This window comes from Salmo trutta, chromosome 24 (assembly GCF_901001165.1).
Source record: "Salmo trutta chromosome 24, fSalTru1.1, whole genome shotgun sequence".
Lineage (NCBI taxonomy): Eukaryota > Metazoa > Chordata > Actinopteri > Salmoniformes > Salmonidae > Salmo > Salmo trutta.
In genome coordinates this window covers 2740282-2761824 of record NC_042980.1, presented here as the reverse complement: position 1 = coordinate 2761824, position 21543 = coordinate 2740282, and the positions used below count along the sequence as shown (strand labels likewise).

Here is a 21543-nt window from a genome sequence, read left to right as displayed (position 1 = left end):
GTGTTAGCTAGCTACATAGTTGTCTTTGCTGTCTTTGTACCTAAGATAATTGTGTAGTTTAGAGTAATTATCGAGGTTAGCTAGCCAGCTATTTTAGTCGCCGCGCCGCGCCAACGTTCTCCTACCTAGTCAACAACTGCTAGCTAGCTAGTCAACTTCTACCGACTAGCAGCACTGTAGAAACTAATACATTACAACGGAACGATTTGATTAGTGTAGTGTTAGCTAGCTACATAGTTGTCTTTGCTGTCTTTGTATCTAAGATAATTGTGTAGTTTAGAGTAATTATCGAGGTTAGCTAGCCAGCTATTTTCGTCCGCCGCGCCGCGCCACCGTTCTCCTACTTAGTCAACAACTGCTAGCTAGCTAGTCAACTTCTACCGACTAGCAGCACTGTAGAAACTAATACATTACAACGGAACGATTTGATTAGTGTAGTGTTAGCTAGCTACATAGTTGTCTTTGCTGTCTTTGTATCTAAGATAATTGTGTAGTTTAGAGTAATTATCGAGGTTAGCTAGCCAGCTATTTTCGTCCGCCGCGCCGCGCCACCGTTCTCCTACTTAGTCAACAACTGCTAGTCAACTTCTACCGACTAGCAGCACTGTAGAAACTAATAATACATCACAACGGAACGATTTGATTAGTGTAGTGTTAGCTAGCTACATAGTTGTCTTTGCTGTCTTTGTATCTAAGATAATTGTGTAGTTTAGAGTAATTATCGAGGTTAGCTAGCCAGCTATTTTCGTCGACGCGCCGCGCCACCGTTCTCCTACCTAGTCAACAACTGCTAGCTAGCTAGTCAACTTCTACCGACTAGCAGCACTGTAGAAACTAATAATACATTACACTAATCAAATCGTTCCGTTGTAGTGTTAGCTAGCTACATAGTTGTCTTTGCTGTCTTTGTATCTAAGATAACTGTGTAGTTTAGAGTAATTATCGAGGTTAGCTAGCCAGCTACACTTTCAAACAAAGTCAACAACGCAGCCACTGCTAGCTAGCCTACTACACCAGCCAGCAGTACTGTATCATTTTAATTATTTTAGTCAATAAGATTTTTGCAACGTAAGCTTAACTTTCTGAACATTCGAGACGTGTAGTCCACTTGTCATTTAAATCTCCTTTGCATTAGTGTAGCCTCTTCTGTAGCCTGTCAACTATGTGTCTGTCTATCCCTGTTCTCTCCTCTCTGCACAGGCCATACAAACGCTTCACACCGCGTGGCCGCTGCCACTCTAACCTGGTGGTCCCAGCGCGCACGACCCACGTGGAGTTCCAGGTCTCCAGCAGCCTCTGGAACTGCCGAGCTGCGGCCAACAAGGCAGAGTTCATCTCAGCCTATGCTTCCCTCCAGTCCCTCGACTTCTTGGCACTGACGGAAACATGGATTACCACAGATAACACTGCTACTCCTACTGCTCTCTCCTCGTCTGCCCACGTGTTCTCGCACACCCCGAGAGCTTCTGGTCAGCGGGATGGTGGCACTGGGATCCTCATCTCTCCCAAGTGGACATTCTCTCTTTCTCCCCTGACCCATCTGTCTATCGCCTCCTTTGAATTCCATGCTGTCACAGTTACCAGCCCTTTCAAGCTTAACATCCTTATAATTTATCGCCCTCCAGGTTCCCTTGGAGAGTTCATCAATGAGCTTGACGCCTTGATAAGTTCCTTTCCTGAGGATGGCTCACCTCTCACAGTTCTGGGTGACTTTAACCTCCCCACGTCTACCTTTGACTCATTCCTCTCTGCCTCCTTCTTTCCACTCCTCTCCTCTTTTGACCTCACCCTCTCACCTTCCCCCCCTACTCACAAGGCAGGCAATACGCTTGACCTCATCTTTACTAGATGCTGTTCTTCCACTAATCTCATTGCAACTCCCCTCCAAGTCTCCGACCACTACCTTCTATCCTTATCCCTCTCGCTCTCATCCAACACTTCTCACTCTGCCCCTACTCGGATGGTATCGCGCCATCCCAACCGTCGCTCTCTCTCCCCCGCTACTCTCTCCTCTTCCATCCTATCATCTCTTCCCTCTGCTCAAACCTTCTCCAACCTATCTCCTGATTTTGCCTCCTCAACCCTCCTCTCCTCCCTTTCTGCATCCTTTGACTCTCTATGTCCCCTATCCTCCAGGCCGGCTCGGTCCTCCCCTCCTGCTCCGTGGCTCGACGACTCATTGCGAGCTCACAGAACAGGGCTCCGGGCAGCCGAGCGGAAATGGAGGAAAACTCGCCTCCCTGCGGACCTGGCATCCTTTCACTCCCTCCTCTCTACATTTTCCTCTTCTGTCTCTGCTGCTAAAGCCACTTTCTACCACTCTAAATTCCAAGCATCTGCCTCTAACCCTAGGAAGCTCTTTGCCACCTTCTCCTCCCTCCTGAATCCTCCTCCCCCTCCCCCCTCCTCCCTCTCTGCGGATGACTTCGTCAACCATTTTGAAAAGAAGGTCGACGACATCCGATCCTCGTTTGCTAAGTCAAATGACACCGCTGGTCCTGCTCACACTGCCCTACCCTGTGCTTTGACCTCTTTCTCCCCTCTCTCTCCAGATGAAATCTCGCGTCTTGTGACGGCCGGCCGCCCAACAACCTGCCCGCTTGACCCTATCCCCTCCTCTCTTCTCCAGACCATTTCCGGAGACCTTCTCCCTTACCTCACCTCGCTCATCTTTGACCGCTGGCTACGTCCCTTCCGTCTTCAAGAGAGCAAGAGTTGCACCCCTTCTGAAAAAACCTACACTCGATCCCTCCGATGTCAACAACTACAGACCAGTATCTCTTCTTTCTTTTCTCTCCAAAACTCTTGAACATGCCGTCCTTGGCCAGCTCTCCTGCTATCTCTCTCAGAATGACCTTCTTGATCCAAATCAGTCAGGTTTCAAGACTAGTCATTCAACTGAGACTGCTCTTCTCTGTGTCACGGAGGCGCTCCCAACTGCTAAAGCTAACTCTCTCTCCTCTGCTCTCATCCTTCTAGACCTATCGGCTGCCTTTGATACTGTGAACCATCAGATCCTCCTCTCCACCCTCTCCGAGTTGGGCATCTCCGGCGCGGCCCACGCTTGGATTGCGTCCTACCTGACAGGTCGCTCCTACCAGGTGGCGTGGCGAGAATCTGTCTCCGCAAAACGTGCTCTCACCACTGGTGTCCCCCAGGACTCTGTTCTAGGCCCTCTCCTATTCTCACTATACACCATGTCACTTGGCTCTGTCATATCCTCACATGGTCTCTCCTATCATTGCTATGCAGACGACACACAATTAATCTTCTCCTTTCCCCTTTCTGATAACCAGGTGGCGAATCGCATCTCTGCATGTCTGGCAGACATATCAGTGTGGATGACGGATCACCACCTCAAGCTGAACCTCGGCAAGACGGAGCTGTTCTTCCTCCCGGGGAAGGACTGCCCATTCCATGATCTCGCCATCACGGTTGGCAACTCCATTGTGTCCTCCTCCCAGAGTGCTAAGAGCCTCGGCGTGACCCTGGACAACACCCTGTCGTTCTCAACTAACATCAAGGCGGTGACCCGTTCCTGTAGGTTCATGCTCTACAACATTCGCAGAGTACGACCCTGCCTCACACAGGAAGCTAATAGGTCCTAATCCAGGCACTTGTCATCTCCCGTCTGGATTACTGCAACTCGCTGTTGGCTGGGCTCCCTGCATGTGCTATCAAACCCCTACAACTAATCCAGAACGCCGCAGCCGTCTGGTGTTCAACCTTCCCAAGTTCTCTCACGTCACCCCGCTCCTCCGCTCTCTCCCAGTTGAAGCTCGCATCTGCTACAAGACCATGGTGCTTGCCTACGGAGCTGTGAGGGGAACGGCACCTCCGTACCTTCAGGCTCTGATCAGGCCCTACACCCAAACAAGGGCACTGCGTTCATCCACCTCTGGCCTGCTCGCCTCCCTACCTCTGAGGAAGTACAGTTCCCGCTCAGCCCAGTCAAAACTGTTCCCTGCTCTGGCACCCCAATGGTGGAACAAACTCCCTCACGACGCCAGGACAGCGGAGTCAATCACCACCTTCCGGAGACACCTGAAACCCCACCTCTTTAAGGAATACCTAGGATAGGATAAAATAATCCTTCTAACCCCCCCCCCCTTAAAAGATTTAGATGCACTATTGTAAAGTGGTTGTTCCACTGGATATCATAAGGTGAATGCACCAATTTGTAAGTCGCTCTGGATAAGAGCGTCTGCTAAATGACTTAAATGTAAATGTACATCTTCAGACTAAGGCAACCATGGCATCCATGACAGAGGGAGAAGCATCCATCCATGTATATGGGTAAAATAGTTTAGCTAGCTACATTTTCAGATATTACACGTTTCTAATTTCATCAGAAATGTGTTTTCATTTCAAGTTAAACCGTAGTGCTAACTAGCTAGCTAACGTTAGTTGGCTGGCTCGCTAGCTAATGTTACGTGTATGATCTGTGTAGTAATATTATTCTCATCTCAGAGCCATTTGCATTGCCAGTTATAGCCTAATGTTAGCTAACATTGAACCTGGTTGGTTAGTAGTGACATTATGAGTTGGGATTATGGTTAATTGTTTAGCTTGCTAAACCAACCAGGTTCAACATACCGGCCCCTAAACAAAAGACTCCACTATGCAGGTAACCATTTCAATATAATGTTCATGATGTCACTGCAACAACTGTCGATAGACGTAGCTTGTAAATTCGCTGTAGCTATCTACTCCGATTTCAGAGGACTCGTCTGTGTGTGCCAGAGTGCAGAATAACTGACAAAATTACGACTGCTCAACACCTGTTGAATATGACCAGTGTCAGTAAACGTTGGCAAAAAATACGTAATTAAATTGTTGCCAGCAGAACGGTTGCAGTCACCAATACTCTGGACAACATAAAAACAGCCTAACCAGTTCTGCTAGGGAGAGTAAAATGGTCAGAGTGAACTGTTCCCTCATTTGTGTCTGGAAGTGGCTAGCAAGCTAGCCAACATTAGCCAGTTAGCTTGGGTGCTGTTGTTAGGTCAGAACACTCGAATCAACCCTATTCCTCAGCCGGTTTGCCCAGTGTGCGTTCTGAACCCCCCGAGAGTGAAACACTCAGAATTTATGAAACGGACAATCTGACAATGCTCTGGGTTTATGAATGCCCAGAGCGCACTGAGAACACTCTGGCACTCCAGATTGAATTTACGAACACATCCGTAGTGTAAACCAGCCTTTAGTCTTGAAATCTTTGGTTGTTTAGCACTTGGCCTCACTTGTGATTCCTTAAAGAGCTGGGTGGAGCTAAAGCTTAAGAGGGTGTGAACGATTCTGAATGGGTGTAGACAAAGAAGAGCCCTCCAGTATTTGTACCAAAATCATTCAAGGTCCATTTTCTCAAAGTTGATCAACTTTCAAAGCAGAATTCTTTCACATTGTTCCTCAACTGTAGTGTATGATATACCATTTTCTAGCTCTGAGTCTGTACTTGTATCCACTGTAAAAAACACAATTAAAAATGTTGCTACATAAGACCGAATCGACCCGGTCTGTCACAAATGGAAAAAGTTTGCAACCATCAAGACTCTTCTTAGAGCTGGCCATCCGGCCAAACTGAGTAATTCGGGGAGAAGAGCCTGTGAGGTGACCAAGAACCCGATGGTCACTCTAACAGAGCTCCAGAGTTCCTCTGTGGAGATGGGAGAACCTTCCAGAAGGACAACCATCTCTGCAGCACTCCACCATTCAGGCCTTTATGGTAGAGCGGCAAGATGGAAGCCACTCCTCAGTAAAAGACACATGACAGCCCACTTGGAGTTTGCCAAAAGGCACCTAAAAGACTCTCAGAACATGAGAAAAAAGATTCTCTGGTCTGATGAAACCAAGATTGAACTCTTTGGCCTGAATGCCAAGCATCACGTCTGGAGGAAACCTGGCACCATCCCTACGGTGAAGCATGGTGGTGGCAGCATCATGCTGTAGGGATGTTTTCAGCGGCAGGGACTGGGAGACTAATCAGGATTGAGGGAAAGATGAATGGAACAAAGTACAGAGATATCCTTGATGGAAACTGGCTCAGGACCACAGACTGTGGCGAAGGTTCACCTTCCAACAGGACAACGACCCTAAGCACACAGCCAAGAAAATGCAGGAGTGGCTTCTGGACAATTCTCTGAATGTCCTTGAGTGGCCCAGCCAGAGCCCAGACTTGAACCCGATCGAGCATCTGTGGAAAGACCTGAAAATAGCTGTGCAGCGACGCTCCCCATCCAACCTGATAGAGCTTGAGAGGATCTGCAGAGAAGACTTGGACCAACTCCCCAAATACAGGTGTGCCAAGCTTGTAGCATCATACCCAACACCCAAAGAATTTAGTCTGTAATCGCTACCAAAGGTGCTTCACCAAAGTACTGAGTAAAGGGTCTGAATACTTATGTAAATGTGATATTTCCGTTGCTATTTTTAATACATTTGTAAAAGTTTCTAAAAAATAGTTTTGCTTTGTCGTTATGGGGTATTGTGTGTAGATTGATGATGGGAAAAAATGATTTAATCCATTTTACAAAGGTGTAACGTAACAAAATTTGGAAAAAGTAAAGGGGTCTGAATACTTTCCGAATGCACTGTACATTTTAGGAGTGGCTTCGGGACAAGTCTCTGAATGTCCTTGAATGGCCCAGCCAGAACCTGGACTTGAACACGACAAACATATCTGGAGAGACCTGAAAATAGCTGTGCAGTGACGCTCCCCATCCAACCTGACAGAGCTCGAGAGGATCTGCAGAGAAGAATGGGAGAAACTCCCCAAATACATGTGTGCTAAGCTTGTAGCGTCATACCCAAGAAGACTTGAGGCTTTAATCGCTTCCAAAAATGCTCCAAAGTACTGGATAAAAGGTTCTGAATACTTGTGTAAATATGATATTTACGATTTTTTATGTTTTATACATTTGCAAAAACAATGAGGTATTGTGTGTAGATTGATGAGGGAAAAAAATACATTTCATCCATTTTAAAATAAGGCTGTAATGTAACAAAATGTCGAAAAAGTAATGTTTAATGGTGTTATTTCTATCAATAAAATGAAGTAGATGCTTTGTCCACTTGGGACCAGTAGGTTCGCTAAACCTTATTCCAGGATTTCTTACGCGTAAATGTGGTGGAATCCTTAGGGAATTAAGTCAAAGTCAGAATACGCCGTATCTGTAGACTCACCTCTGCCACACCTTCATTTATTTGAGCTCCACCTCAAATGAATAGTGGGTGAATATAATGATATTCTCATACTTATATTCAAGGTCAGAATACGCATAGAGAAAAGCGCATACAAAGAGAATTACATTCCAATGGGAATACAAATTATTTAGATGAAAAAAAAACGAGTTACAGAAAAAGAAGGAAACAACACACAGAGAACACAAACTTGAAGGATTACACAAGAGGATGGTAGTCAAAGAGACAATGATTAGAAAACATGAGGGGAATGAAGACTTATGTGGCCAACTTTTAACAGCTATTAGAAGCAGACCAGAGAACCAACAAATGCAGATGAAAAAAAAATAAAAAATGCTTAAAAAAATCTCCATTTTCCTTCCCTCTCCACATCTTTCTCTGTCTTGCTCGCTCCCTCCCTCTCCCACTCTCTAATTTTTTATACACTTGCAATGCAGTCTGTTTGTTGTTGTTCATACTTACAGATTCTCCTCCTGTTTCCGCTATATATCACAGAGGATAGAAAGGGCCTAATTATTGCACTACTTGTGACCGGGCCCATAGGGTCTGGTCAAAATCAGTACACTATATTGGGAATAGGGTGCCATTTGGAATGCAATCCCCAGCCTCAAACACAAGCCAGCCTCCAGCAGAAAACACTTTCACACACTAAACAGCAAGAATACATCCTTTCATCTCTGGTGGGCCATGTGCTAGTGGTGCTGTGCCCTTAGCCTGAATAGCAACTGTAAATAAAAAAATAATACTGCAGAAAAAGGAAAACAAATGTAAAATACAAACTCTATATCTCTGTGAATTACAAAGAACCAATGCAGACCGACGATGTGTCTGAAATGGCATCCCATTCCCATATAGTGCAAAACTTCGGGCTCTGGTCAAAAGTAGTGCACTATATAGGAAAGGCCCTGGTCAAATCATACAGTTTCACCCTCTGTTGCTCTGGGCTCTATGTCCAGTGTCCAGAGCGTTTCCCATGACTCACCATGGCGTTGGCGGCTGCATTTTGGCTGGCTTGGTGCTGGCTGGCCTTGATCGTTGCCTGCAGGTGGGCGGGGGGGTGGAAATACCTGCACTTGTCCCTAGAGCAGCGGCCCTTGATATAGTCCATGCAGACGATGACCAAGTTTTCAGTGCCCTCCACCATTGCCGCCTCCATGGGGTGGGCGTAGCGGCAGTCGCCCTCGCCCCGAGTGCAGTTTCCCCCCTGGAACTCACGACATACCTGGGTGGGGTGGCACAGTCAGCGAAAGAGTTCGTTCCATGGAACTAGAATTATTCCATTATATTCTGTCATTATATTTCTCTGGTTCAGACTGGGCTACGGCAAAGTAAGACATACGTACCGACACACACCACACATACCTCCAGCTTGTCTGTGCGCATGTGTTTTTGCTGAGAGCTGCCGTTGCCCATGACCTGGAGGCCAGTAGGGCTCCCTGGGACCAGCAGGGGGGCCTGGGGTAGCAGCTCAGGCATCAGGCCCATCCCTGGACCCATGAGGCTCAGATACGGGCTGAACGCCATACTGGGACTGGTGGCCAGAGACGACATACTGGTAAACATGGGGCACATAGTCTGAGAGACAAGGAGAGGGGTGAGAGGGGAGGGAAACACTCAGTGAACAGCCACGGTCCAAACTGTATAATGTGTTGACAAAAAAATTAGGATGGCTTGGTGTGGGTTACATTTTTTTATTTTTTTTATTTCACCTTTACTTAACCAGGTAGGCTAGTTGAGAACAAGTTCTCATTTACAACTCGACCTGGCCAAGATAAAGCATAGCAGTACGACACATACAACAACACAGAGTTACACATGGAATAAACAAAACATTCAGTCAATAATACAGTAGAAAAAAAGAAAAAAAAAGTCTATATACAGTGAGTGCAAATGAGGTAAGATATAGGGAGTTAAGGCAATAAATAGGCCATGGTGGTGAAGTAATTACAATATAGCAATGAAACACTGGAATGGTAGATGAATATACAAATAGAGATACTGGGGTGCAAAGGAGCAAGATAAATAAATAAATACAGTATGGGGATGAGGTAGTTGGATGGGCTGTTTACAGATGGGCTATGTACAGGTGCAGTGATCTGTGAGCTGCTCTGACAGCTGGTGCTTAAAGCTAGTGAGGGATTCAGTGATTTTTGCAGTTTGTTCCAGTCATTGGCAGCAGAGAACTGGAAGGAAAGGCGGCCAAAGTAGGAATTAGCTTTGGGGGTGACCAGTGAGAGATACCTGCTGGAGAGCATGCTATGCGTGGGTGCTGCTATGGTGACCAGTGAGCTGAGATAAGGCGGGGCTTTACCTAGCAGAGACTTGTAGATGACCTGGAGCCAGTGGGTTTGGCGATGAGTATGAAGCGAGGGCCAGGCAACGAGAGCGTACAGGTCGTAGTGGTGGGTAGTGTATGGGGCTTTGGTGACAAAACCGATGGCACTGTGATAGTCTGCATCCAATTTGTTGAGTAGAGTGTTGGAGGCTATTTTATAAATGACATCGCCGAAGTCGAGGATCGGTAGGATGGTCAGTTTTACGAGGGTGTGTTTGGCAGCATGAGTGAAGGATGCTTTGTTGCAAAATAGGAAGCCGATTCTAGATTTAATTTTGGATTGGAGATGCTTAATGTGAGTCTGAAATGAGAGTTTACAGTCTAACCAGACACCTAGGTATTTGTAGTTATCCACATATTCTAAGTCAAAGCCATCCAGAGTAGTGATGCTGGACGGGCGGGCAGGTGCGGGCAGTGATCGGTTGAAGAGCATGCATTTAGTTTTACTTGCATTTAAGAGCAGTTGGAGGCCACAGAAGGAGAGTTGTATGGCATTGAAGCTCGTCTGGAGGTTAGTTAACACAGTGTCCAAAGAAGGGCCAGAAGTATACAGAATGGTGTTGTCTGTATAGAGGTGGATCAGAGAATCACCAGCAAGAGCGACATCATTGATGTATACAGAGAAGAGAGTTGGCCCGAGAATTGAACCCTGTGGCACCCCCATAGGCCAAAGGTCCGGACAACAGGCCCTCCGATACATACTATGCTCCAGGGTCACAACTTTTAGTGGGGACGAGGGGGTCATGTCCCCACTACATTCTGAAATTGCCTTTTTGTCACCCCCAGCTTTATCATTGCAATGTGATACAAAAAGCAATGTGCTTTAGGACCACGTGGATGCCTCCGAGCGGTAGGGTAGGCTGTTTGGAGTGTTCAGCTGGATTTAGGGCAGTATGGACACCACAGAGCGGGCTGACCGGCTGTGTAGTGGCTTCCTTTCATCTTTACCATAGCCACTGCCCTAGCCTGAAAGCGGGGTTGTTTCGTACGCATACAGTCGACATTCAAGGTTTCCAAATGGCCAAAACATTCAATGAGATCCAGGGATATGGTGCAACAAAAAGATTCATTCTTCTTATATCTAACAAAAAAAGGTCCCATATAGGAAAAGAGTCCATAGATCTCAGTCGGAGTTGAAGAGTTCAGGTGTCCAACTTCCAAAAATGTCAAGAGTTTGATATTCAAAAATATATGGCTACATCAAAGAATGTAAAAGTATGACATCAAAGAATGTCAGAGTACGACATCAACGAATTAGAGGTGCACGTGATTCAAAGATGGAGCGTTGTGTATGTATGTATATATATATATATATATATATATATATATATATATATATATATATATATATGTGTGTGTCTCACTCAGCCGCCTCAAGGAGCAGACAGAGTTTCTGTAAGATATTGGTCTTAACCATGACGCTCCGGGCAAGACCTTTGCCCCTGGCAAAGCCTCCACCACACGCCCCATTAGCCAGGTGTTCCTTGGGGCGGTGTCATCGATGATGACCACAAGCTCACCAGGACTGAAGTTTCTCTTAGTTTTGTTCCACTTGTTCCGCTCTTGCATAAGTGGAAGATACTCCCTGATCCATCTCTTCCAGAAGAGGTCAGTGATATATTGTACTTGCTTCCATCTCCTTTGTGAGTATAGGTCGGTTCTCTGGAATAGTCCTGGTGGCAGGACTGGCTTTGCTTTCAGATGAAGCAGATGGTTCGGAGTCAGGGGTTCTAGATCATTAGGGTCATTTGTTACAGTTGTGGCTCCAGAGGGAGGGTTGAATGACCATGTCACTTCTTCCTTCAGTAATTCATTTTGAATCTTGTTGTGATCCAGCTCTTTCAGAGCTTCTCCTAGCTCTCTGTGTGTTCCAACAAAGTTGGTGCCATTGTCTGTTCTGATACTTGTTACTGGGCCCCTTCAACAGATGAACCTGAGCATGGCATTGATGCAGGAATCAGTATCCAGATAACTAGCAACTTCTAGATGGACAGCTCGGCTCATAAGGCAAGTAAAGATCACATCATACCGCTTCACATGAACACGGCCTCGCTTCACCTCTATGTGGCCGAAGTAATCTATGCCCACATGGGTGAAAGGCGGCAAATCAGGTGACACCCGATCTCGTGGAAGGTCGGCCATCTTCTGTTCTCCAGCTCTAGCTTGCATCCGCCTGCAGAAGACACTGCTCTTAAGGATCTTCCTTGCTAAGGAGTTGGCACAGGGTATCCAAAATCACTGGCGAAGTCGAGAAAGCATGTGACCTCTCCCAGAGTGACCAACCTGCTCATGGATGTGGAGTAAGATCAGTCTGGAGACGTAGGAGTCTTTGGGTAGGATCATAGGACTCTTTAGTTCCGTAGGCATAGCAACTTTCCTTAACTTCTATGGGCTACGTGGGACGCTAGCGTCCCACCCGCGGTACACACTATCAACAGCCAGTGAAATATCAGCGCCAAATTCGAAAACAACAAAATGTCATAATTCAGATTTCTCAAATATACAACTATTTTACACCATTTGAAAGATAAACATCTCCTTAATCTAACCACGTTGTCCGATTTCAAAAAGGCTTTACGGCGAAAGCATAAAGTTAGATTATGTTAAGACAGTACATAGACAAAACATTACACACAGCCATTTTCAATGCAAGAACAGGCGTCACCAAAAGCAGAAAACCAGGTAAAATTATGCACTAACCTTTGACAATCTTCATCAGATGATACTCCCAGGACATTATGTTAAACAATACATGCATTTTGTGTTCTATCAAGTTCATATTTATATCCAAAAACAGCATTTTACAATGGCGGTGATGTTCAGAAAATATTTTGCCTCCAATAATGCCGGTGAATCAGCACAACAAATTACAAAATTACTCATTAGAAATGTTGATAAAATATTAAACTGTTATTCAAAGATTTATAGATTAACATCTCCTGAATGCAATCGCGTTGACAGATTTCAAAATAACTTTACTGGGAGAGCACACTGCAATAATCTGAGTACTGTGCTCAGAAAAAAAGAGCAGACAATTATAGACATTGGCCATCTTGGAGTCATCTAAACGCATAAATAGCATTAAAAATATTCACTTACCTTTAATCATCTTCATCAGAAGGCACTTCCAGGAATCCCAGGTCCACAATAAATGTTGTTTTGTTTGATAAAGTTCATAATTTATGTCCAAATAACTCCATGTTGTTTGCGCGTTCAGTAGGCTACTCAAAATGTAGTGCGCGTGAGGGAACTGTGACGACGAAAGTCAAGAAAAAGTTATATTTACGTTCGTTCAAACATGTCAAACGTTGTATAGCATCAATCTTTAGGGCTTTGAGAACGTGAAACTTCAGTAATATTCCAACCGGACCCATGCTATGTCTTGAAAAAGTTTTGGAACACAGGTATCCTCTCACATGAACGTGCCCTATGAACTCAATGGATTTTCAGGGCACCTGCTTACCAGCGTTCTCCTTCGGTCTGTGTTTACCGCAAAAGGCTCAAACAACTTTCTAAGACTGTTGACATCTAGTGGAAGCCTTAGGAAGTGCTATTTGATTCCTAACTCACTGTGTGTCAGAAAGGCAAGGACTTGAGAAAACTACAGGAACCAGATTTTCTTTTCCTACTTGGAATCTTCTCAGGTTTTTGCCTGCCATATGAGTTCTGTTATACTCACAGACATCATTCAAAAAGTTTTGGAAACTTTAGAGTGTTTTCTATCCATATCTACTAATAATGTGCATATCCTAGCTTCTGAGTTTGAGTAGGAGGCAGTTTAATATGGGCATGTATTTCATCCGAAAGTGACAATACTGCCCCCTAGCCCCAACAGGTTTTAACCTTCCTCCCACTGTTAGAATGCCATTGTCAACAATTGGATCAACCTTACAGATTGAGCCGCTTTTCTTGGCACATTGTTTTCCTTTCACAACTAGTGCAATTTCTTGTTTAAAACCTCTCTGGGACATCTGGGACGCTAGCGTCCCACCCGCGGGACACACTATCAACAGCCAGTGAAATAGCAGGGCGGCAAATTCAAGTATTATACACCATTTTAAAGATAATATTCTCCTTAATCTAACCACAGTGTCCGATTTCAAAAAAGCTTTACGGCAAAAGCATAACATTAGATTATGTTAGGACAGCGCCGAGACAAGAAAAACCACACAGCCATTTTCCAAGCAAGGAGAGGCATCACAAAAACCAGAAATACAGCTAAAATGAATCACTAACCTTCGATGAGCTTCATCAGATGACACTCCCAGGACTCAATGTTACAAAATACATGTTTGTTTTGCTTGATAAAGTTCATATTTATATCCATAAATCCCATTTTACATTGGCGTGTGATGTTCAGAAAATGTATTCCCACCAAAACTTCCGATGAATGAGCACATCAATTTACAAAAATACTAATCATAAACGTTGATAAACTTTACAACAGTTATTGAAAGAAGTATAGATATACCACTCCTTAATGCAACCGCTGTGTCAGATTTTAAAATAGCTTTACGGCGAAAGCACGTTTTTCAATATTCTGAGTACAGAGCTCAGCCATCAAAGCAAGCTATACAGTTACCCGCCAAGTTCTGGAGTCAACTAAACTTAGAATTAGTATTATAAATCTTCACTTACCTTTGCTGATCTTCATCAGAATGCACTCCCAGGACTCCTACTTCCACAATAAATTGTATTTTTGTTCGAAATACTCCTTATTTATACCTCCTTTCCTTCGCGTGTTCAGATCACTAATCCAAAGGCATAACGCGTGAGCGTAAAACCAGAGACGAAAAGACAAATAGTTCCATTACCGTTCATAGAAACATATCAAACGATGTTTACAATCAATCCTTAGGGTCTTTTTAACATAAAACTTCAATAATATTCCAACCGGACAATAGCGTATTCATTACAGAGGAAAAAGAAGGAGCGGTGTGCCAACGTGCCTGCGCAGTAAACAACTCACTGGTCCCAGGCAGTCCACTGATTGACTGAGCTCCTATTCTCTGCCCAGTAACAGTGGACGCATGAAACAAGTTTCTAAGGCTGTTGACAGCCAATGGAAGCCTTAGGAAGTGCAAAATGACCACACAGCCTTTAGTTTTGATAGGGATTAGATAGAAAAACTACAAGTCACTTTCTGGTTGGATTCTTTCTCAGGTTTCTGCCTGCCATATGAGTTCTGTTATACTCACAGACATCATTCAAACAGTTTTAGAAACTTTAGAGTGTTTCCTATCGAAATATACAAATAATATGCATATCCTACCTTCTGGGCCCGAGAAGCAGGCAGTTTAATTTGGGCACGCCTTTCATCCGGACGTCAAAATACTGCCCCCTATCCTAGAGAAGTTAAAGCGCTGTCGTTGCTCAAATTGAATGATGACCTTTTCTGCTTCATCTAGGTCATCCACAGACAGACGTTTTTTTCCAAACGTCAGTTTGAACTTGTCAATTTGTTCCTTCAGCGAGTTTGTTAAACTCTGGTCTGATCCTGGATCCGTTTTTGTGAGAACTTTCCTTTTCTGCCTTAACTGTAGAAGAAGTCTCTTCAGTTTCAACATCCAGGCAACTGCTTTCTTCAAGCTGTTCCATGTTGAATAGTACTCAATCAGTTTGCTGGTCGGACTCTTTTCTTCCACACTTGTACTGTTTACGATGACGTCTTTTCTCACCTCTGGATCATCCAGAGGGATGGACCCAAGGTCCTCAGGGACTTTTGGTCACTGTGTTTCTGCTTTCTCCAGGAATTCTGGTCCTTTGCGCCATCTCTTTGAGTTCAGTAAAGTTTCAACATGTAATCCTCTTGAGGCATCATTGGCTGGGTTGTGTTTAGAGTTCAAATACCTCCACTGTTTTGCTTTCGTTAGGTCACAGATCATAGGAACCCTATTAGCCACAAAGGTATGGAATCTCTTGGTATTGTTGCGGATGTATTTTAGCACAGACAGGCTGTCTGTCCAGAAAGTAGACTCCTCAAGATCAATCTGGAGCTCCAACCTAACCTGTTAGGGCTAGGGGGCAGTATTTACACGGCCGGATAAAAAACGTACCCGATTTAATCTGGTTACTACTCCTGCCCAGTAACTAGAATATGCATATAATTTTTGGCTTTGGATAGAAAACGCCCTAAAGTTTCTAAAACTGTTTGAAGGGTGTCTGTGAGTATAACAGAACTCATATGGCAGGCAAAAACCTGAGAAGATTTCATGCAGGTAGTGGCCTGTCTGACAAGGAGTCGTTCTTCTTGTCTCTGTTTATTGAAGACTCAGGATCTTAGCTGTAACGTGACACTTCCTACGGCTCCCATAGGCTCTCAGAGCCCGGGAAAAAGCTGAACGATATCGAGGCAGCCTCTGGCTGAAACACATTATCGCCTTTGCCAAGTGGCCGATCAGAGGACAAAGGTCTTAGGCGCGTGCCCGAGTCGACCCCATGCTGTATTTTCTTTCGTCTGTTTACCTAATTGCAGATTCCCGGTTGGAATATTATCGCTTTTTTACGAGAAAAATGGCATAAAAATTGATTTTAAACAGCGGTTGACATGCTTCGAAGTACGGTAATGAAATATTTAGAAATATTTTGTCACGAAATGCGCCGTGCGCGTGACCCTTATTTACCATTCGGATAGTGTCTTGAACGCACGAACAAAACGCCGCTGTTGGAACATAACTATGGATTATTTGGGACCAAACCAACATTTGTTATTGAAGTAGAAGTCCTGGGAGTGCATTCTGACAAAGAACAGCAAAGGTAATCAAACTTTTCTAATAGTAAATCGGAGTTTGGTGAAGGCTAAACTTGCTGGGTGTCTAAATAGCTAGCCTTGTGATGCCGGGCTATCTACTTAGAATATTGCAAAATGTGCTTTCACCGAAAAGCTATTTTAAAATCGGACATATCGAGTGCATAGAGGAGTTCTGTATCTATAATTCTTAAAATAATTGTTATGCTTTTTGTGAACGTTTATCGTGAGTAATTTAGTAAATTCACCGGAAGTGTTCGGTGGGAATGCTAGTCACATGCTAGTCACATGCTAATGTAAAAAGCTGGTTTTTGATATAAATATGAACTTGATTGAACAAAACATGCATGCATTGTATAACATAATGTCCTAGGAGTGTCATCTGATGAAGATCATCAAAGGTTAGTCCTGCATTTAGCTGTGGTTTTGTTTTTTGTGACATTATATGCTAGCTTGAAAAATGGGTGTCTGATTATTTCTGACTGGGTACTCTGCTGACATAATCTAATGTTTTGCTTTTGCTGTAAAGCCTTTTTGAAATCGGACAGTGTGGTTAGATAAAGGAGAGTCTTGTCTTTAAAATGGATCCAATGAACCATTGTATATTTGTTCAAAATTTGTTTCAAGACTGCCCAAATGTGCCTAATTTGTTTATTAGTAACTTTTCATGTTCAAAATTGTGCACTCTCCTCAAACAATAGCATGGTATTCTTTCACTGTAATAACTACTGTAAATTGGACAGTGCAGTTAGATTAACAAGAATTTAAGCTTTCTGCCAATATCAGATATGTCTATGTCCTGGGAAATTTTCTTGTCACTTACAACCTCATGCTAATCGCATTAGTCTACATTAGCTCAACCATCCCGTGGAAGGGACACCGATCCCAAATAAGTTTTTAAACCTCTACAGGATCGGTGTGTCCCCCGCGGGACGGTTGAGCTAACGTGTGTTAACCTGTCTGGGGTATGTGGGACGATTTCGTCCCACCTACGTAACAGCTACTGATATTCCAGTGGCGCGATTTTTGAATCGTTAGAAATACTATTACTTCAATTTCTCAAACATATGACTATTTTACAGCTATTTAAAGACAAGAATCTCGTTAATCTAACCCCACTGTCCGATTTCAAAAAGGCTTTACAACGAAAGCAAAACATTAGATTATGTCAGCAGAGTGCCCAGCCAGAAAAAATCAGACAGCCATTTTTCAAGCTAGCATATCATGTCACATAAACCCAAACCACAGCTAAATGCAGCACTAACCTTTGATGATCTTCATCAGATGACACACCTAGGACATTGTGTTATACAATACATGCATGTCTGTTCAATCAAGTTCATATTTATATCAAAAAACAGCTTTTTGCATTAGCATGTGACGTTCAGAAAACGCATAACCCCCGGCAAACTTCCGTTGAATTTACTAACAGTTTGCTAAATTACTCACGATAAACGTTCACAAAAAGCATAACAATTATTTTAAGAATTATAGATACATTACTCCTCTATGCACTCGATATGTCCGATTTTAAAATAGCTTTTCGGATGAAGCACATTTTGCAATAATCTAAGTACATAGCCCGGCATTACAGGGCTAGCTATTTAGATACCCACCCAGGTCAGCATCCACCAAAATCACATTTCCTATAAGAAAAATGTTCTTACCTTGCTTGTTCTTCATCAGAATACACTGCCAGGACTTCTACTTCAATAACAAATGTTGGTTTGGTCCCAAATAATCCATCGTTATATCCAAACAGCGACGTTTTGTTCGTGAGTTCTAGAATGCTTCTTCCTGGTTTCGCGCATGGCGCATTGGCGTGTCAAAAATGTCTAAATATTCCATTACCGTACTTCGAAGCATGTCAACCGCTGTTTAAAACCAATTTTTATGCCATTTATGTCGTAGAGAAGTGATAATATTCCGACCGGGAGTATGCATTGAGCCTAAACAGCCGAATAAAATTTCTCCTCAGAAGCGACTCATGCACGCGCATCATTCAAAGGTCCTCGGAGCATCCACTTACAAAAGGCGATAATATGTTTCAACCTGAGGCTCCCTCGTAAACCTTCAGTTATTTCGCGGGCTCTGAGAGCCTATTGGAGCCCTGGGAATTGTCACGTTACAGCTAAGATCCTTACTTTTCAATAAAAAGATGCAAGACGCACGACTCCTTGTCAGACAGGGTACTTCCTGCTTGAAACCTTGTCAGGTTTTTGCCTGCCATAGGAGTTCTGTTATACTCACAGACACCATTCAAACAGTTTTAGAAAATTCAGAGTGTTTTCTATCCAAACCTGAACAATAATATGCATATTCTAGCTTCTGAGTTGGTGTAGGAGGCAGTTAAAAATGGGAACATATTTTTCCAAAATTCTCTATACTGCCCCCTAGCCCAGACAGGTTAATGTGATTAGCATGAGGTTGTAAGTAACGAGAACATTTCCCAGGACATAGAAATATCTGATATGGGCAGAACACTTAAATTCTTGTTAAAACCTCTCTAGGGTAGGTGGGACGGTAGCGTCAACAGCCAGTGAAACAGCAGAGCGCCAAATTAAAAACAACAAAAATCTCATAATTCAAATTTATCACACATACACATACGGCGAAAGCAAACTTTGCAATAATCTGAGTACAGCACTCAGACATCAAAACAAGCCATACAGATACCCACCATTTTGGAGTCAACTGAAGTCACAAATAGCATTATAAATATTCACTTACCTTTGATGATCTTCATCGGAATGCACTCCCAGATTTCCCAGTTCCTGTCACGCCCTGATCTGAGAGAGCCGGTTTTTCTCTGTTTGGTTAGGTCAGGGTGTGACATGGGGTGGACATTCTATGTGTTGTAATTCTATGTTGGTTTTTCCTTTGATTGGCCTAGTATGGTTTCCAATCAGAGGCAGCTGTCTATCGTTGTCTCTATCGTCTCTATCGTTGTCTTCAGGTTTGGATAGAAAACACCCTAAAGTTTCTAAAACTGTTTGAATGGTGTCTGTGAGTATAACAGAACTCCTATGGCAGGCAAAAATCTGAGAAGGTTTCATGCAGGAAGTGGCCTGTCTGACAAGGAGTCCTTCTTCTTGCCTCTGTTTATTGAAGAGTAAGGATCTTAGCTGTAACGTGACAATTCCTAGGGCTCCAATAGGCTCTCAGAACCCGGGAAAAACCTGAACGATGACGAGGCAGCCTCAGGCTGAAACACATTATCGCCTTTTCCAAGTGTCCCATTAGGTGACAATAGAATTAGGCGTGTGCGCGATTCGCCCCCGTGGAGTATTTTCATTCGGCTGTTTAGCTTATTGCAGATTCCCGGTCGGAATATTATCGCTTTTCTACGAGATAAATTGCATAAAAATTGATTTTAAACAGCGGTTGACATGCTTCGAAGTACGGTAATGGAATATTAAGAATTTTTTTGTCACGTTCTGCGCCATGACCGTAATTTACAATTCTGATAGTGTCTAGAACGCAAGAACAAAACGTCGCTGATGGAACATAACGATGGATTATTTGGGACCAAACCTACATTTGTTATTGAAGTAGAAGTCCTGGGAGTGCATTCTGACGAAGAACAGGAAAGGTAAGACCATTTTTCTTATAGGAAATATGATTTTGGTGAAGGCTAATCTTGCCGGGTGTCTAAATAGCTAGCCCGTGATGGCTGGGCTATGTACTTAGAATATTGCAAAATGTGCTTCATCCGAAAAGCTATTTTAAAATCGGACATATCGAGTGCATAGAGGAGTAATGTATCTATAATTCTTAAAATAATTGTTATGCTTTTTGTGAACGTTTATCGTGAGTAATTTAGCAAACTGTTAGTAAATTCCCCGGAAGTTTGCGGGGGGTATGCTTTTTCTGAACGTCACATGCTAATGTAAAAAGCTGTTTTTTCATATAAATATGAACTTGATTGAACAGACATGCATGTATTGTATAACATAATGTCCTAGGTGTGTCATCTGATGAAGATCATAAAAGGTTAGTGCTGCATTTAGCTGTGGTTTGGGTTTTTGTGACATTATATGCTAGCTTGAAAAATGGGTGTCTGATTATTTCTGGCTGGGCACTCTCCTGACATAATCTAATGTTTTGCTTTCGTTGTAAAGCCTTTTTGAAATCGGACAGTGTGGTTAGATTAACGAGAGTCTTGTCTTTAAATAGCTGTAAAATAGTCATATGTTTGAGAAATTGAAGTAATAGTATTTCAAACGTTTCAAAAATCGCGCCACTGGATTCAACTGGCTGTTACGTAGGTGGGACGAATTCGTCCCACCTGTGCCAGAGAGGTTAACAGGTATGTTGTGTGGTGTGTGTCTGTGAGAGAAAGACAGAGTTGTGAGAGAGTTTTCCCTTACTTCATTATCAAACAGTGCCTGTTCGTTGTGTGTGTGTTTGTGTTGTCTGTAATGTCTACTGTTACCTTGAGTGAGTCGAAGCAGGCATTGACTCTGCCGTTCTCCACGTGGCAGCTCCTGGCCGGGTGGGCGAACTTACACTCAGCTTCCGAGCGGGAGTAGGTACCCCTCTGATACTCTCGACACACCTCCAGGGTCAGCCACTTAGTGTCCCGGCCCATGGTCATTCTTCCAATACTGATTGCCATCACAGCCCTCAGGACAGAAGGGGGAACGTGGGTACAGGTGCAGGGGTGGACAAAATCTGTACTTAAAGCAACAAAAAATACTGATGCAGATGAAAATGTACTCCTTGGCAAGATAAGAAGACATGAGAATGTGTGAGAGAGAAAAATATCCTGGATACAAATGAACAGCTGTTCCTTTGGAATGACTTTGAGTTTATGGGTATGTGGGTTGAGTAGTTGGTTTTTCTTAGCTAAGTGCAGGTCCAGATCCACTGGTGATGGTATGAGTTCTCAGAACTAGACGGTGAACAGAGGCCAGCTCTGTCTCAAAGGAAAAGAGGAAATTGGGGCACCTCACCCTGGCATGCTAGGATATGTAGTTCAGACAGTCACTGTTGTAGAATGAGAGGCACTCCAATCACAGCTTACTCTTCTTAAGTCTGTCAATCTGTCAGACAACACACTTTTAAAAGAAAAGTTAAAAATCAATAGCAGAAAATGGTTCCAGGGAAAGTAGGCATCCTGAAGGTAGAATATACCTATATTAGTATCAAACCTACACTGTCAACTTAAAACAGAGAGTGCAACCAAGACAGACTAGCAATGCATGGGTGATGAAGTCATAGGTAGAGGGAGAGAGAGAGAGAGAAAAATAACAGTAAA

General features: G+C 43.6%; 1 protein-coding gene across 1 annotated transcript in view; it reads right to left on the bottom strand.

Moving 5' to 3' along the window:
• The window catches only part of LOC115160595 (muscleblind-like protein 3), a 29915-nt gene extending 8588 nt beyond the window's left edge, over positions 1-21327 (bottom strand). The window contains exons 1-3 of the mRNA XM_029710785.1: positions 20719-21327; positions 8563-8775; positions 8183-8422 (exon numbers count right to left, since the gene is read on the bottom strand). Coding sequence (XP_029566645.1) covers positions 8183-8422; positions 8563-8775; positions 20719-20901 — 636 coding nt within the window. The 5' untranslated portion in view covers positions 20902-21327. The remainder of the gene's footprint in view (positions 1-8182; positions 8423-8562; positions 8776-20718) is intronic.
• Positions 21328-21543: the final 216 nt, after the last annotated feature.